Here is a 19,393-nt window from a genome sequence, read left to right on the forward strand (position 1 = left end):
GAGTTGCAGTCCGGTTTGGAATGGGTGGCCAGTAATTAACTGTTCCTGAACATCTCTAAAACTAAGAGCATTGTATTTGGTACAAATCATTCCCTAAGTTCTAGATTTCAGCTGAATCTGGTAATGAATGGTGTGGCTGTTGAACAAGTTGAGGAGACTAAATTACTTGGTGTTACCTTAGATTGTGGCCCCGTGTAGCTCAGTTGGTAGAGCATGGCGCTTGCAACGCCAGGGTTGTGGGTTCAATTCCCACGGGGGGCCAGTACAAAAAAAGTATGAATGTATGTACTTGTAAGTCGCTCTGGATAAGAGCGTCTGCTAAATGACTTAAATGTAAATGTAAATTGTAAACTGTCATGGTTAAAACATGGAGAGAGGTCTGTCCATAATAGATGTCTTGCTTTTTTGACACCACACTCCGAAGTCCTGCAGGCTCTAGTTTTGTCTTAACCACATGACTGGACAATAATCAAGATAAGTGCTGCAAAGTAAAAGACCTAGTTAAGCTGCAGCTGGCCCAGAACAGAGCAGCACGTCTTGCTCTTCATTGTAATCAGAGGGATCATATAAAAACTAAGCATGCCAGTCTCTCTTGGCTAAGAGTTGAAGAGAGACTGACTGCATCACTTCTTCTTTTCATAAGAAACATTGTGTTAAATCCCAAATTGTTTGCATAGTCACTTACTGCCACAGATATGCCACCAGGGGTCTTTTCACAGTCCCCAAATCCATAACAAATTCAAGAAAGCGTATAGTATTATGCAGAGCCATTATTGCATGGAACTCCCTTCCATCTCATATTGCTCAAATGAACATCAAACCTGGTTTAAAAATAACATAAAGCAACACCTCACGGCACCTCTCCCCTATTTGACCTCAATATTTTGTGTGTATATACAGTATTGATATGTAGGCTATGGGTGGCATTTTTCAATTTGTTCTATCCTTGAGCTGTTGTTGTCTATTAATGTTCTGTATTATGTCATATTTTGTATGGACACTAGGAAGGAGTAGCTGCTCCTTTTGCAACAGCTAATGGGGATCCTAATAAAATACCAAATACCTAGCCTTGCTAGCTCACACCCCTCATTATAGAGTTAATGTGAGTCGGGAGTGTTTCTGCCTGCCTTATATCCCGAGCTGCTGATCCCTCAGTGAACTCAAATCCACTCTCTTTGTCTCAACCTGTGTACTTCCTGATTAGAGTCATGTGGCTGTGGCTCAGGGTATTTTTGGGGTTCGTACCAAATGGCACCCTATTCTCTATATAGTGTACTTTTACCATGGTCCATAGTGCTCTTGTTGAAATGAATGCACTATGTTGGGAATAGGGTGCCATTTGGGACGCCACAGCCGTTGTCTGGTATTTGGAACAGCAGGGACCTGGTACATGGGAAAGACCTGGGCTGTTACTCACCAGAGTTCATTATAACACAATGTCCTGTGCGCCAACCCTGGCAGCCACACTGAGCTGAATGACTCTCTGGTTGGTTCATAATAGTGTCACATTTGGTGGCAGCCATGGGATCCTGTTGGTGTTATGTGAACAGAGAGAGGTCACCAATTTCAAAGCTGTTATAAAAATGTCAACAAAGTATCTTGGTATACTGCGTTTTTCTTCACTCAGATGTCATAAATATGGTATCAATGAGTTTGTCTGACTCTGAAGTTGTTTTTCTACTTACCCAAACTCACAGTATCCCTTTAACCTCCACTGCAGACACTTATCAGGGCATGTTTATTCAACTGCTATTAACTTTTCCTCATTGGACAATACATGTGCTGAATATATATATTTTTTACACTCACAGAGATGAAATGTAATCAATGAGTATGATAAAAGGGTCTTTAGCTTTAGTCTCCTCAGAGACTTCCTTCCTTCCCGAACTCAACACTTCAGCTGTTGAGAGAGGCTGATCAAACAGTTCAGCTGATCAAACATGTTAATAATCCCACTGCTGCCAAGGATTCAGCAATGCCCTTCTAAACTCCACCCTATGCTCTGTCTCCATCTTCTTTCAATACTGACGATAAGGGTTGGGGTCAATACCATTTAATTTCAGTCGATTCAGGAAGTATACTGAAATTCCAATTCCATAACCTACTGCCAATGAGTCAGAAAAATGAAACTGTCATTTCTCAATAAATTAAAGTGAAACTTTAGCTATAACGAAAAGCCACAGGTTATCACGGAAATTTGTTGCCCCCAAGTCCTATAGAAACTAATAAACCACTTCCCTATTATCATTTTATGTTGGTTAGGTGACTTTAGCTGAACAAAGTAATGCATTTGAAATTGGTCTTGGGCTGTTTTTCAATACAGAATCAGTTGTGTTTGTGAAGAGTTGCTTACTTAGAGGAGAAAATAAAAGTTAAGAAAAATGTAGCCGTTTTAATAATGTTAATGGGAAAAATGTTTTTTTTTCTTAAAGTTCCAGGGCTTATTAATTAACAGTCTATTGGTGCATCCATGCGTCAATCTATGTAAGATCATTTAAAGAATCCCCATCACAATCTTTGGGCACCATCAAAGATGATGGTGCCCAAAGAAAATTCTTATACCACATCTAATGTGTTATATTCTCCTACATTCCTTTCACATTTCCACAAACTTCAAAGTGTTTCCTTTCTAATGGTACCAGGAAAATGCATATCCTTGCTTCAGGGCCTGAGCTACAGGCAGTTAGCTTTGGGTATGTCATTTTAGGCGAAAATTGAAAGACTGTTTCTCTTTTGCTTATTTGAGCTGTTCTAGCCATAAAATGGACGTGGGTTTTTACCAATTAGGGCTATCTTCTATATACCACCCCTACCTTGTCACAACACATCTGATTGGCTCAAGCGCATTAAGAAGGGAAGAAATTCCACAAATGAACTTTTAACAAGGCGCACCTGTTAACTGAAATGCATTCCAGGTAACTACCTCATGAAGCTGGTTGAAAGAATGGCAAGAGTTTGCGAAGCTGTCATCAAGGAAAAGGATTGCTACTTTGAAGAATCTCAAATTTAAAATATATTTTGATTTGTTTAACACTGTTTTTGGTTACTACATGAGTTAAAGGGAATTTCTAGGGAGTCATAGGGGTTAGACCACCATTTCTAAGCCTTAACCACTTGACAATAATTGTGTCCCTAATTTGAATTTCCTCACAAACCCTGTAAGTAGCACATGATCCACAGATCAGTTTGTAAAACCAGGGCCGTTCTCAGTAGGCACCATATAAAAGAAAACTCTGTGAAACGGCAAGGTACTATCAGCACAAATATTCATTTTCCGTCGAAAAATAGTTTCGCTATCGTGTACTAACACGACCCAGTTAGGTCATTGTTCAGAAGGTCATTCTTTCAACATGGACTAGGCCTACATTTTGCTTAGCTATCAAGGTTTTTCTGAAGGAGCTTTGGTAGGAAGAGGGAGGTTTTTATTCCTTCCTGAAGATAAACAGACAGAAACATTTAGATAAGGTTGTGTGGGTGCTGCCAGCCAAGGCTTTGCCATGTTGCAACTCTCCAGAGACTGAGAGTCAAAACACCATCAAGGCCATGACACCACTGTAACACTGATATCCCTGGGAAATGCATGTTGATGACTTGGCTTTAGGCTACATTTCGAAAAAGGATGTTGGTGCAAATGTATCACGCACTCACATTTGTCCAGTATCTATTTCTATTAGCAGGTTCGTGCCAAATAGAGACAGTACATTGTGAAGAAGAAGATGGATGGCATTTGTAATTCCCCTCCTAAAAATGAAGATCCGACTGAGGAAGACCTAAAGGTCTTGGACGATGGCCCTCTTTTTGAATACTTTGAAATGCATCCTTTCCTCACATCTGAATTTGTTAGATTGGGGGAAAGCAATTAGGTGGCAGATTTTCATTTTATCGAAATCAAACACTTATGATCTGGGATTACCCCTAGAGAATGAGGAAGGATGTGTGGACTTTAAAGTATTTGAACAGGGCCAATGTCTCTTCACTTAAAGGGGAGCTACTGTACTGAAACCACATTTAGTCTGTTCCCAAAACAGGATATGAAGACGTGAGCTCCACGGGCACGTCTTTGAGCCGTGTTCACCTTGGATAAACTTTGCACAGAGGTTCTGGTGTGTTTTGATGCCAGAGAAATATAGAAGGGGGAAAGACTGAGACACAGGAAGTTTGGAGTCTCTCATGAACGTGCCATTTTCACCATGGCCTTGTGGGAGGCCAGGCTCTCTAGCACCGCTGAGAAGAACTATAACCTCAGCATAATGACAGCCTCCAGGAGTTTACAGTAGTTTTCCAAACACTCTTCTACTACGACTTTCCAACCTATGTTTGAGGTGGGCGTCTGAACTAAATATGAGGCAGCAGTCTGGAAGAGTCTGTTTAGGGCACTAACTGTATAATTGTGAACATGAGCTTATTTTCACTTTATGTTGAACCAATAATTAGCAATTGGATGGCCTATATACAGATTGTCTATATGTTTTACCTCAACTTCCTTGAACATTATCCAAATGGTTAGTGTCCATTTAGGAAAGAGCCAAGTCTACAGTGTCTTAAACAATAGTTCATAGCAATCTAGTGTTCCCCACTTACTGTCAAAGTTCCTTCTGAATTATCACTGTCTATATTGGAGACTGCACTTTTTTTTCCAGTTGTCTAATCTACAATCAGCATTTTGTTTTAAACACACATTTTCCCCTCATTGCTTCCTTTTTACCCTAGTACTCTGTATTTCCTCAATGAGAAATATGGTGGAAACTCCCTGTCGCCCATTTCTACTCCAATCCAATGGTTTTACACTTGTGGGAGAGCAGTGTACAAGTAAACACTTCAGGAGAAAGTAAAGATTATTGGGATGCAGGGTCTGATTCCCTCCTGTGGGCATCATGTCTAAAGCTTGACATGCTGTGGGCTAACTGACAACAGTGGAGCCAGAGACACTAGTGACTGGAAACATCCAGTGTCGGTGTCTAGTATTGCCGTGTCAGCAGGCTAGGCCAGCGCAGCCAAGCCACTCATGACAGTCAGTGCTGTATCATCCCTTGGCCTAATACGGGTGGCAGGTAGGCTATCCGTTAACAGCGTTGGACCACTAACCGAAAGGTTGCTGGTTCAAATCCCCAAGCCGATTTAGATAAATTCTGTAACCCTAGTTGCTCCTGTGAGTCGCTCTGGATAAGTGCGAGTATACGGTGTGGTGTCAGTGTGTTATGTCACCAGAGACAGGAAATGCCAAACTCAGACCCTCTCTCTCTCTCCCCCCTCAGGGAAAGCCAACTGGCCATATTGCTACGCTAAAACATTTATGAATGTGAAATCGTCACACAGTGTAACAGGCAAATGAATGTATTATATTTGTTTTCCCAATACGTTAGGATCTTTTGACCTAATTAAGGTTAATTTATGAACTTTGTAGGAATTACAAGGCTAGAAACATTGTTCACTATGGGAAAACATTGTGTCAATGCCGATCTGTATACATTGTTTATTTAAACAATCGCCTTTCTCCCTTGAGAAAGAGGTCTTTTGACTTCAATAATGCTCACTGTTCCTCTCTCCCCCAGGTGACTACTGTGAGGTAAACGTCTGCAGTAACGGAGGGATCTGTGTGACCGGGGCCGGAGCCCCCTTCATCTGTATCTGCCCCGACGGATACACTGGTGACACCTGCAACGACACAGAGGCTGGTACGGAGAAAGAACAGTTTTCATATCTGCATTATAGCTATCATAGGTCTTTGAATTGAGTATCAAGGATAGTCATTCATTTGTAAAGTTATATGTAAGCCAGTTATACCAACTCATATTTCCCAAGCAAAAAGTAAATTCACATTCAAGAAGACATTTTTTTTATTTTGTTTTAAATACATCTAATGAGATCAAACATGACTGGACAAATACTGATCCCTGAATATAATTATTAAATGTTACCTCAGGTATTTCAACTGTCTGTAATTCATACATGTTAGAAAAATGATTATGTAAATTGTAAAGTATTTTTGTCTGTAATGTATTTTTTTCGTTATGTGTCGGATCCCAGGAAGACTTGCTTTCGTTATGAGGTCAGTTAATGGGAATCCTAATAAAATCCCAAGCTCTTATGAATGCTTATAGGAAGTCTTCATTGGGTGTTTTGAGGCTTCATAAAGGTATTATACACCGACTGATGTTACATAGACAGTGTTAGAGGAAGATTTTGAGAAGCAGTCTCTACTGCACTGTATTTCCAATCCTAATACGATCATTCCCTCTCCCCCTCCCTTGCAACTCTGCCATAGGTCATTGCTGTAAAAAGAGAATTTGATCACGGTCAGCCTACCTGGTACAATAAGGGTTAATAATAAGTTATATTTACTTCCCAGGGCCCTGCAACCCCAACCCCTGCAAGAACGATGCCATCTGTGAGGTGACTGGCCAATCACGCCGAGGGGACGTCTTCAGCGAGTACATCTGCAAGTGCCAAGATGGCTTTGACGGAGTCCACTGCCAGAATAGTAAGAGCCACTCCACAAGTTGCCCAGTTTACATTCACATAGAATCTAATAGACAAGCTGTTTTAGTATGGAAGCATATGGCTGCCAATATTCATTTATGAGAGCCACTCCACATCTACAAGCTGCCCAGTTTACATTCACATAGAATCTATTAGACAAGCTGTTTAGTATGGAAGCACATAGCTGCCAATATTCATTTGAAAATGCTAACGTAATATGCTCGGATTTATTGACTTTGCATGAAGATGTAAATGTTGTAATGTTATCTAGGCAGAACTGTGGATTCATATCCAATTTGAATCATATCAAACTTGATTTTAAAAGTGGATTCAAACGGATATCTCAACACACTCAAACTGACCCCCACTTTGACCACCTCATTGTGGTGCAATCACAAGAACTGAGCCCCTGTGATGGAAACAATGAGGTACAGAGGTTGGAGGTGTTGTTGTAATCGATTAGACATGGGACACATGGGAAACAAGGCTGTGTTTAATTCTGATCTTTTGCAACCAATTGGTCTTTGACCAATCAGATCAGCTCTTTTGCCAGTAATTTGACAAAAGATCCGAATTGGGATGCCTGTGTAAATGCAGTATGTGATACAATAAAACCAGTTATTCTGACATGGTACAGAGGCCCAGGAGGCAGTGAGTGAGTTTTTCAACTCGCGCAGCTGTTGTCCTTACAGGAGCGTCTCTCCGGATATGGCAAGGTTCAACTCCCAACTGGCAGAATGTGCTTGGCCCCGAGCAGCCTAAAGCGCTGCACATAAGAGACAGATGGTGACCGTGTGCTGCTATCTAACAGAATAAGAAAAATGGAGCAACTGAAAATATGCAAAAATCAAATTTTAGTTTGAAAGGAAGTAGCCATATACTGTACATGTACTGTCCCAAATGTAGAGCAACATTTTCTTATTTATAAGAAATATAAGGGCTTTTTAAATTAGTGAATGTACTGTGTCCCTTTGTTTGGACCCAGGTGCTTTGCTCTGTGTTCAATCCTTCTGCTGGCTGGCACTGTCTGTGGGGGCAGGGACACACACACACACACAATCATACCAAACAGAGAGAATGGTCAGCACTTTTTTCCTCCCTTTTATCCGCAGCAGCATGCACACAGAAACCAGAAAGAGTCCGATCAGGTCAACAACTCTGACTCAGTTTTTCCCTCCCACATTAAAGTGAATGAACTGTGGTGGTACTGCCTATTGGGCAATACGTGGTATATATATATATATATATATATATATAAAATACACTTAGGTTGGAGTCATTAACTCGCTTTTCAACCACTCCACGAATTTCCTGTTAACAAACTATAGTTTTGGCAAGTTGGTTAGGACAGCTACTTTGTGCATGACACAAGTAATTTTTCCAACAATTGTTTACAGACAGATTATTTCACTTATAATTCCCTGTATCACAATTCCAGTGGGTCAGAAGTTTACATACACTAAGTTGACTGTGCCTTTTAAACAGCTTGAAAAATTCCAGAAAATGATGTCATGGCTTTAGAAGCTTCTGATAGGCTAATTGACAACATTTGAGTCAATTGGAGGTGTACCTGTGGATGTATTTCAAGGCCTACCTTCAAACTCAGTGCCTCTTTGCTTGACATCATGGGAACATCAAAAGAAATCAGCCAAGACTTCAGAAAAAAAATAGTTGACCTCCACAAGCCTGGTTCATCCTTGGGAGCAATTCCCAAAGGCCTGAAGGTACCACGTTCATCTGTACAAACAATAGTACGCAAGTATAAACACCATGGGACCACGCAGCCGTCATACCGCTCAGGAAGGAGACACGTTCTGTATCCTAGAGATGAACGTGCTTTGGTGCGAAAAGTATCAATCCCAGAACAACAGCAAAGGACCTTGTGAAAATGCTGGAGGAAACGGTTACAAAAGTATCTATATCCACAATAAAACGAGTCCTATATCGACATAACCTGAAAGGCCGCTCAGCAAGGAAGAAGCCACTGCTCCAAAACCGTCATTAAAAAAAAGCCAGACTACGGTTTACAACTGCAAAGATCATACTTTTTGGGAGAAATGTCCTCTGGTCTGATGAAACAAAAATAGAACTGTTTGGCCATAATGACCATTGTTATGTTTGGAGGAAAAGGGGAGAGGCTTGCAAGCCGATGAACACCATACCAACCGTGAAGCACGGGGGTGGCAGCATCATGTTGTGGGGGTGCTTTGCTACAGGAGGGACTGGTGCACTTCACAATATAGATGGCATCATGAGGGAGGAAAATGATGTGGATATATTGAAGAAACATCTCAAGACATCAGTCAGGAAGTTAAAGCTTGGTCGCAAATGGGTCTTCCAAATGGACAATGACCACAAGCATACTTTCAAAGTTGTGTCAAAATGGCTTAAGGACAACAAAGTCAAGGTATTGGAGTGGCCATCATGAAGCCATTTGTGGCCTGCTGGAGGTCATTTTGCAGGGCTCTGGCAGTGCTCCCCCTTGCACAAAGGCGGAGGTAGCGGTCCTGCTGCTGGGTTGTTGCCCTCCTACGGCCTCCTCCATGTCTCCTGGTGTACTGGCCTGTCTCCTGGTAGCGCCTCCATGCTCTGGACACTACGCTGACAGACACAGCAAACATTCTTGCCACATCTCGCATTGATGTGCCATCCTGGATGAGCTGCACTACCTGAGCCACTTGTGTGGGTTGTAGACTCCGTCTCATGCTACCACTAGAGTGAAAGCACCGCCAGCATTCAAAAGTGACCAAAACATCAGCCAGGAAACATAGGAACTGAGAAGTGGTCTGTGGTCACCACCTGTAGAACCACTCCTTTATTGGGCGTGTCTTGCTAATTGCATATAATTTGCACCTTTTGTCTATTCCATTTGCACAACAGCATGTGACATTTATTGTCAATCAGTGTTGCTTCCTAAGTGGACAGTTTGATTTCACAGAAGTGTGATTGACTTGGAGTTACATTGTGTTGTTTAAGTGTTCCCTTTATTTTTTTGAGCAGTGTATGTGTATATATATATTATGCCATAAATCATTTAACATGACTTTAAAAGTTCACTGCCATGCTTATCTATGTGCACGACAAAACAGTGCTTGGCCAAGCACTGACTCCATAGTACATCACCCACTTCCCAGAAAATAAAAGCTTAAGCGCCAGCTAGCTTTTACGCTAATTAAATAATGTCGTGGGGAGGACTGTAAAGATTATTCATTTGACAGCAGAAGTATATGAGGTCCCTAAGTGCTGTTCATGTACTTGGCCTATTCTTTCTCTGTCTCCCAACTTACCTATTCGTTTAGAATTCCTGATGCCTGTTTGAACATTTTTATTGCTCTGTATTTAGTGTGTGTGTGTGTATTGGGGAGAGGGAGGGTGTGTGTGTGAGCGAAGTGCATCCTCAGCAAGCTCCTGCAAACTGTGGTCAAAGTGTGTGGTGGGAACAGGGCGAAGTACAGTAGGCTCAGTCAAGGTGACTCTTAGAAAGCAGCCAACTCAGAGGCGTACAGTAGTAGCTGAAGCTAGGTTGGCGTCCTCACCTGCACGCTAAAACACACTAGCACACATACACACTTGGCGAGCTACCACACACACACACACACACACACACACACACACACACACACACACACACACACACACACACACACACACACACACAGATACAATTGGCGAGCTCACACACACACATACTTGGCAAACACACACACACAAATCGGGCTCTCATGCTCATCCAGCCAACAGAAAGTGGTCCCAAGCGCAGCACTCCCACTCCCTGTTGCCGGGGTAAAATGGGAAGAGGCGGAAAAGTGAGTTAAGTCTGCCCCGACAATGTCACAGCCTCCACTCACGTCTGACACCAGCACTTCTACCAGCTGTGTGAAATTGGCCTGAAAGCCTCAATGGGAAGGCAGTGTCCAATGCTGTTTACTCACTTTAGTGTCAGCTCATAGATAGGCTCCGACGACTGCAACTGTGAGACTGAAATGGCCTCTGAGAGCTTAAATGTTAAACTGGTGATGACCTCTGTTTTATTCTGTGTTGGTTATTTTGAGGTGTTTGTCAACAGATTAGTGTGTGTGTGTGTGTCTGTAATTAGGGTTGTGTGTAAGTGCACGTGTGTGTGTCTGTTTGTAAGCGTGTGTGTGGCAGGCAGACAGATTTCTGGTTTTAAGAGGTGCTTCAACCAAACCCAGGATGTGGCTAGTCCAAAGTGGCCAGATTGAGCTCTGCACCCCCTGGGGATTAGTGTGCGTGTGTGTATCCATTTCTGTTTACGTGGGTGTGTGCACTTTTGTGTGACTGTTTTTGTGACTCAACTGGTCACGCTCTGCTCTGTTTACAGTAGTTTCTGGTAGCGTTTGAGGAGGGGAGGTCATTTTTACTAAACTGGTGATAGAACACCAGACCGTAATGAGCTCAGGTCCGTTGCGCTAATCAACCCAATTTATGTTTCTGTTGCTATAATCTTGTAGCGTTCTGTGGCACAGTATTGTCTATAGCCAGACCACCTACAATACTACAATCATAGAATGACATATAAAAAGAAGCATATAACTCTCAATTATAGGATATCTGTGACTACAAAACTCTACTGTCAAATCTCAGCATATTCATTAAGAACCAACACATAATACATGGTCCCACCCCAAGGTCTGGCAAAGTCTGGAACCAGGGATATCCTTGGACATTTTAGGATCTCTATGGACTTCTGCTAGTCCCCAAAAGGTTTTCACTGAGCAAATTACAATTTTATCATACACTTAATTTAGCAGCTCTATGGCTAAACCTGGCACTATATTGCCGTTGGGGGCACCCCGAGTTGTACCCTTCCGAAATAAATGAAATTATTTCGTACATTTTGGGGGAGTCAAATCGCAAATTGGCAGTCAATCCCTTATGGGATTAATTTACACATGAACAAATATTACATGATACAACATTACAACGATTCAGTTATAATTCTTCCAGTGTTTGTCGCAGTGTCCCATGCCAGGGACTTTTCTGACCTGGATTCCTTAAAGGGGAAATCTGGGATTGGAAATATTAAAAAACTACCACCCTGTCATTTGTTTCGGTAAACAGCTGAGGGGTGGGGCTGGAGAAATGTGACCACTCTCACATTTGAACTCAGCTCATGAGGCATTTTATAAGTTACATTCTTCAAGAATCAATGGCTTTATCATGAATTTAAAAGTTTAAAAAATCAAAGATTGACCCTTTTTAAAGAGGGATGGAGGCACTGCTAGTTTAACCATCAGTGGGCACGAGGCATTGGATCACATCCACGTCAATGGATCACAAGGCAAACATACTGTTGAAGGAAGCCGTTACTCACGGGCCTGCAGGAGTGCAGGTACACTGTACGGTACACTCAGGGGTGTCATGCATCCCCAACATCTGAGGGGGCATAAAGTACGTGAGGATGGCTGGGGAGTGGCCCAGAAGGGGGCTAGGCCCCTGTTGGTGAATTGGCATTTTTCAAACACCTGAAACAGCTTTTTCCTGCAATCTATAGCCATAATTATTATATTTAATTATATATAAATGTTTATTTTTCTGCTATATCCTCCTGACTGGTGGCTATCTTGTTAAAGAAACCAAATCTTCTCGACCTAAATCTGGGTAAAAGATTGAAAGTAATGTGAGTCTTATTCAGTACATTTTAGTTATTGCTTGCTTTTCTTAGTCTACCAACCTTGCCAGCAGGCATGCCAGCTAAGATAGTTAGACAAGCTAGCTACTCTAACTTGACTGATAGCCTGAAAGGCTTCTTGGTAGCTATTTATGAGATTGGGAACCTAGTGTGTTTGGGCTAGTTAAAGCCAACTTCATAAAATTGCTAGGTGGCTAGTATTATTACAGAGAAACAACAGCAAAAAATGAAATCAAAAAAAGATTATGCTTATTATTTTTAACAGGACAAATCTGAGAGGGCACGTGCCCCCTATGGGCATGACGCCTCTGTGTACACCTCATGCCGCTAGCGCTGCCTACTAGCTCAGATGCTCAGGCTGTGTTGTGTACTCTGTCACATGCAACGCTGCCAGATGACATTGCTCTGCATTGATCTATCTGGGTCACGTTACAAACAATGACAATTAGATCTGTATTGATTTTTGCTTCGTGCACAAACAAAGCCTGAGTATTGATGATCCTGTGTGCGCTCGTCCACTCGATAGCCTCAATCTTTTCATATGTCTGTACTGGGGCCAAACATCTATCTATACAATTGGCACACTGTTAGCTGAAATCCATACCAGAACATATGAGAGAGTTACAGTATGGGGTTTTATTGATAAAATAAGTTCTTGCCATATATTTTTGCTGTGTATCATTTTGAACTACATTTATGACTGAGACAAAAACAACTCTCTCCGTGTCCTGCTGTGACCCGTTGGCCCTTGGCCTCCTGTGACCTGTTGGTCCTTGGCCTCCAACCTCCTTCACACACTACGTCATTCTGGAGCACCAGATGTCCCAGGATGGTTAGTGTCCCAGGGCTATTGTCCTCCCTCCTTCCTCCTCCTCAGGCCACCTTTTCTACCTCACTCCCCCTCTAAGTATGGCAGATTACAGCGTCTGTATGGCTTTTGAGGTAACCAGCCAGGCTGCAGCATGGTCTACAGTAGTGGTGTTCAAACCCGTTCAGTGGGGAACCCATTATTATTACCTTTTTATTTCTTTCTGGGCACCCCATTTCTTTCCCAAGAATTTCTCGCAGCCTCACCCCAAATCGAATGACACAACCTTAAAATTGTTACGTTTCGATTTTTACATCAAACAATAACTTTCAATTCCAATAAATGCATTTACTTCATAAAATTGTATTTTTCAAATTATCTTTCGTAATATTGAGTTGATCCCCTTTTGCCCTCAACAGCCACAATTTATCGAGCATGGACTCTAGAAGGTGTTGAAAGCATTCCACATGGATGCTGACCCATGTTGACTTCAATGCTTCCCAAAGATGGCAAGTTGGCTGGATCTCCTTTGGGTGGTGGGCCATTCTTGATACACATGGAAAACTGTTGAGCGTGAAAAACCCAGCAGCATTGCAGTTCTTGACACACTCAAACCAGTTCGCCTGGCACCTACTACCATACCCCGTTAAATATTTTGTCTTGCCCATTCACCCTCTGAATGGCACACATACAGAATCCATGTCTCAATTGTCTCCAGACTTAAAAATCCTTCTTTAACCTGTCTCTTCCCCTTTATCGACACTGATTGAAGTGGCTTTAACAAGTGACATCAATCAGGGATCATAGCTTTCGCCTGGTCAGTCTGTAATGGAAAGAGCAGGTGTTCCTAATGTTTTGTACACTCAGCGTATGTTGTCCAATACAATAATCTATACTTTTTTTTAACCCCACTGCAGTTCCTCGTCGCAACCCCGACTTTGAATACCACTGTTCTACGATGTGCCAATTCCTCTTGATGCAGAGAGGCCATAGCTGACGCAAATAGAGAGCGTCTGTCACCTAGGGTGTCACGCAGAAAGAAAAATATGGTGTCTGTCAATTTCTGTAGGTTTGTGTATGCATGTGTGTTAATTTTTTTAACATATATTTTTTATTTATTTATCTAGGCAAGTCAGTTAAGAACAAATTCTTATTTACAATGACGGCCTACACCGGCCAAACCCGGATGACGCTAGGCCAATTGTGTGCCGCCCTACGGGACTCCCAATCACAGCCGGCTGTGATACAGCCTGGAATCGAAACAGGGTGTCTGTAGTGACACCTCAAGCACTGAGATGCAGTGCCTTAGACCGCTGCGCCACTCGGGAGCCCATGAGTCTCTCTGTGTGTGACTCCATGTCCTCTTGTTAAGGTGTGAAGTCTGTCAAGAGAGAATATGGTGTCGCCCTTAAATACTGCTAAGCCATATGCTTCTCCGTAACAGTATAGGAATAGGCCTACACCACACGAAAATACCTTGAGACAGTAAGAGGGCTTGAAGGAGCTTTCAGCTTTTTAGAAAAAGCAGCTATAGTCGTGCAAATCTCGGCTTGAGCTTAAGTCCAAGGTGCTTTGGCTTTTGACTCATTCCTGCTGAATGTGTGTGTGTGTGTGTGTGTTACGACCAGGGCTTTGAGTTTGTCCTGATGCTTCCTGGCTTGTAAAAACTCTAGGCCCTAGTTATGAGACTGTGTGTGTGTACTACTATTCTGTATTATGAGTAATTGTGTGTGTGTTTGTGACTTTGTGAGTGTGTCTCTTGAGAAGTAACATAATCTCAGAGCAGGATGCCCTGTGGGCTTTAGGAAGAGGGTGCCGGGTTTATATTCATCATTGGTGCCTCCCTAGTGGGCGACTGACTGCCTGCCTGGCCCTGAGCACAGAATCACACTAATCACACTTTTCACTGACAAGTGAGATTTGGGTCATATTCTACAAAAATATGGTAAACAGTAAACAGTCAATCTAGGGCAGTGTTCAAAGGAAGTTTAGTCATGCCTTCAAATCTTGTGGGCAAAAGATTAAAAAGTTTGTTCTGATGCTTGCTGTCCTCTGAAAGCGCTGCCAGTTGCCAAGCACCCTCTCTAAAAAAAAACGTCCAGTGTACACCATTGAAATGTGCGCCATCTAGGGGTAGTTCAAAGAGTTTCAGATAATTGGGCCACACAGCAGCTCATCTGAGCCATTGCGTTGCTGCTGTTTACTAATAGCTTTATCAGAGCTCATTTGCACATAGTCAAATGCTGAACGTAGATGAAGGGGGGGGGGGAACTTTAGGAGGAAGTCAAAAAAATGACTTACTCTGAAAACCGTATGAAGACGTCAGTTAATCATCCAGTTTAAGTATGTACATATTTCCGATTCAGTTTGGGACCTGTGCTCAAAAAAGCATCTCAAGAGTAGGAGGGCTGATTTTTTTTTTAGATTTTTTTTTTAGGATCCGATCACCCCTGTCCATATCATCTTATTAATCATTGTTCTGTTGATTGTATGCCAGTGACTGATAATGGTCATCATTTCTCTCAACAGATGTGAATGACTGTGCCGGCCAGCCGTGCAAGAACGGTGGCTCCTGCAGGGACCTAAATGGAGACTTCAACTGCCGCTGTCCGTCCCCCTACGTGGGCAAGCACTGCCAACTGCGTGAGCACCAGTCACACACACGCACACACAGACACGCACACACACACTGGCTCTCTATTAGCCTTAGTCCCCCATGATATTGTTAAGTGCAATAAAATACATTAGGCTGAATGTGATAAAGAAAAACATAATGTAACCAAGTTAAAGGCCCAGTGCAGTCAAAAATGTGATTTCCTGTGTTGTGTATATATATTTGCACTATGAGGTTAAACTAATACTGTGGAATTGTGATAATGTCCTTTTTAGTGTAAGAGCTGTTTGAAATTTCAGTCTGTTTTGGTGGGATGGAGTTTTAGCCTTCCTTGTGACATCACCAGGTGATAAATTAGTTAATAGACCAATAAGAAAGATGTCTGTATGTCTGTCTGTCCCTCAGGCTGTATCTCTCTGTTGGGCATGGAGGGCGGAGGCATTGCAGAGTCTCAGATCTCGGCCTCGTCGGTGCACTACGGCATCCTGGGCCTGCAGCGCTGGGGGCCCGAGCTGGCCCGTCTGCACAATAAAGGCCTGGTAAACGCCTGGACCTCTGCCTCCCATGATAGGAACCCCTGGATAGAGGTCAGTACAATACGACAGTGGTGTTGGAGCCAGCCTGTCTGGCTCGTGTTCTTTAGGCACCAAATGGAAGAAAACTGACTGAAACCAGGAGAGACTACATGGACTTGTCTAATGAGAGAGGCTCTTTTTTTTCTTTTTTTTTTAGTATAGCAAAAGAATTCTGGTGTTCCTAATGACCACAGCCTTTCTAGAGTAGATTAGGGTCGTCTCCATAGTAAAGTGGCTTCCACTCCCTCGTCTGCACTGATCTGAAAACATCATCATGGTGAAAGCAATATATTGTTGCTACCTACAAGGCAATAACATTCCCCTGTCTGGTTATTTCATATCAGTGCAGATGAAAGACGGGCAACAAGGAGATGCTTTAATTCTGACAGAATTTAAAATGTGTTTGATTCTCGGAGACTCTGCTCATTGCATGGATGCAATGCCGTGCTTCTACACCTGCATTGCTTGCTGTTTGTGGTTTTAGGCTGGGGGTTTCTGTACAGCACTTTGACATCAGCTGATGTAAGAAGGGCTTTATAAATACATTTGATTGGTGTTGTTGGCATGGACCTTGTAACCACATTTTTTGTCATTCCCCTCCATGTGCAGTGAAAGGTCCATGACTACAGGACCAATCTTTTTTTAAATGTCCACTATTATATGGCAATAAATTGGAAACAATGTGTGTTGTCATTTGTGCAGATAAACCTGCAGAGGAAGATGCGTTTCACGGGCATCGTGACGCAGGGCGCCAGCCGCATGGGGTCAGCAGAGTTCATCAAGGCCTTCAAAGTGGCGTCGAGTTTGGACGGGAGGACCTACACCGTGTACCGCCTGGATGGGCAGAAGAAGGACAATGTGAGTGAACACGCACAGACACACGCACATGCACACGCACACGCACACACACCCTCTCAGATGTACACACAGACATACTATCACGATGGCTGTTTGCACCCTATTTGCACCCTCTTCACTGTGTAGTGTGCTTTTCTTTGTGTTCTATTTTGGGAATAGTGTGCCATTTCGATGGAAATGAATGAAAGACATTGATTGGTTGGGGGTGGTGAAGTATACTGTTTGATTCACATGGGGCCTGTTTTGTAAAGCTCAGGTGAAATTCAAGTAATGCATTTTGACATCACTCACTCAAGTCATTCTTTCGTAACATTTTTCATTCTTTTCTTAATTTCTTCTATTTCTCCAGGTGTTTGTGGGGAACGTGGACAACGACAGCACCAAGACCAACCTGTTTGACCCTCCCATCATCGGCCAGTACTTCCGCATCATCCCCGTGGTCTGTCGCAAGGCCTGCACCCTGCGCATGGAACTGGTGGGCTGTGAGCTCAATGGTAAACGCACATACACACAAACACATGTCTACTTACACGCACGCTCACACACACACACACACACACACACACACACACACACACACACACACACACACACACACACACACACACACACACACACACACACACACACACTGATAACAACGTCAACAAACTGAATGGGGTTTGCTTTTCAGTGTGTGTCAGATGGTTACATCATACAGAATGTTTTTGGTTTTACCAGAAGGTTTTTGGTTTAGGTCTGACTGAAATTGTTGCAGTAGTGTTACTGAGGGGGGGGGGGTTAACGATAGAAAAATTACTTTTCAAAACTATATGGACATTTTTTGCAGTGTAAATATTGGCAATGAGACCTATCATGTAATTGAATCAAATTTGTTGGGATTGTAACAAAATAATAATATGCGAGTCACATTCATCATTACAGCATTGTTTCCATGCCAGCATAACTAGATGGATATTTTGGTGGTGCCTTAATGTTTTCTCTGGTGTAACAACTTTCTGTACAAAGTTTCTGTACTTTCTATTTGCTTTATAATGATGCCATGAGTTCTCGCCAACACACTGGCTTTGTTTAATTTAATCAAGGGAAACTGATCTGTGTGTGTGTGTGTTTTAAAAAGTGGTCCACAATGTCCATCTGTGACTGTCTGTCAGAGCATGCTATGCCAGTTTGTGCTTGGTTATGGTCTTTGCATGGCACCTTTGCATGACCTTTGCATGACACATGCATGTTACACAAAGCATCCTGCAATACAAACTGCATGGCACACAAGTGACACGCTTGGGCACCTGACACGCATGCTAGTACTACTGTAGGCTCGCATGTTCTACACACAGTACTACTGTAGGCTTGCATGTTCTACACACAGTACTACTGTAGGCTCGCATGTTCTACACACAGTACTACTGTAGGCTCGCATGTTCTACACACAGTACTACTGTAGGCTCGCATGTTCTACACACAGTACTACTGTAGGCTCGCATGTTCTACACACAGTACTACTGTAGGCTCGCATGTTCTACACACAGTACTACTGTAGGCTCGCATGTTCTACACACAGTACTACTGTAGGCTCGCATGTTCTACACACAGTACTACTGTAGGCTTGCATGTTCTACACACAGTACTACTGTAGGCTTGCATGTTCTACACACAGTACTACTCAACGACGCTCAGCCCAACCACAAGCACGCCGCGGCGTCCATCGCTCTCGCTCTTTCTCCACCGGTATCGTTAGAGCCGTAGACGAACGTACTTCGACCAACTCCGTTTGAGTTGAGATGTATCATTTGAACGGCTGCCATTTTGCCACCAAAAACCCCAAGGCAATTGCGTTCTCATTCTGCATGCAGTTGCACTCTGTTTGCATACTTGGAATACACATTTTTATGTCATCTCCGCAGAGCATTTTGCGCCATCATGGAAGATAAGTTGGCTGAACTCTATTCCCTATGGCTGTATAGCTGAACCAGGGTTTTCATTGAACGGACATTTGAGGAATTTACCGGATCCATATGTATTGGGTGTATAACCTGATTTAGAGCTTCTACCCACAGTGTTCAGACTGGCAGAAATCCCATTTCGACTATGGTAATTCATCTTAACGGAACATGCAAATTCTAGGATGCAACAAAGTGCTTCATTACTGAATTCCGATGTACACTATGAAGACTATAGAATAACTGTCCCGGTTTACTTTTCCTCAGTCAACAAGACAGGAAACGAACAGCAAAATCACAAGCCTATGTCAATTTACTATCCCTCATAGTAGAAAATGTTACCTATTTTATTGGTCAGCTTGTCAAGAAAGAAATATCCTATTCAAAACAGACTTTCAGACAGTTGTGGGACTGGCTACGTACATTGTATTTTTAAAGCATGAGTCTGATGCAACAGATCAGAAC

The 19,393-nt window shown here is 42.7% G+C and overlaps 1 protein-coding gene and 1 non-coding gene across 3 annotated transcripts in view; both read left to right on the plus strand.

The window, feature by feature from the left end:
* mfge8b (milk fat globule EGF and factor V/VIII domain containing b) overlaps nucleotides 1-19,393 on the plus strand; it is a 41,795-nt gene that overhangs the window by 13,027 nt on the left and 9,375 nt on the right. For both annotated transcript variants that reach the window (XM_055934784.1, XM_055934783.1), the window contains exons 2-7: nucleotides 5,553-5,675; nucleotides 6,350-6,481; nucleotides 15,471-15,584; nucleotides 15,961-16,142; nucleotides 16,833-16,988; nucleotides 17,338-17,482. In XM_055934784.1, coding sequence (XP_055790759.1) covers nucleotides 5,553-5,675; nucleotides 6,350-6,481; nucleotides 15,471-15,584; nucleotides 15,961-16,142; nucleotides 16,833-16,988; nucleotides 17,338-17,482 — 852 coding nt within the window. The remainder of the gene's footprint in view (nucleotides 1-5,552; nucleotides 5,676-6,349; nucleotides 6,482-15,470; nucleotides 15,585-15,960; nucleotides 16,143-16,832; nucleotides 16,989-17,337; nucleotides 17,483-19,393) is intronic.
* trnaa-ugc (transfer RNA alanine (anticodon UGC)) lies at nucleotides 187-262 on the plus strand. The gene has a single exon. It is a non-coding gene; the product is annotated as a tRNA-Ala (tRNA).

The sequence above is a fragment of the Salvelinus fontinalis genome, chromosome 9 (assembly GCF_029448725.1).
Source record: "Salvelinus fontinalis isolate EN_2023a chromosome 9, ASM2944872v1, whole genome shotgun sequence".
NCBI classification, from domain to species: domain Eukaryota; kingdom Metazoa; phylum Chordata; class Actinopteri; order Salmoniformes; family Salmonidae; genus Salvelinus; species Salvelinus fontinalis.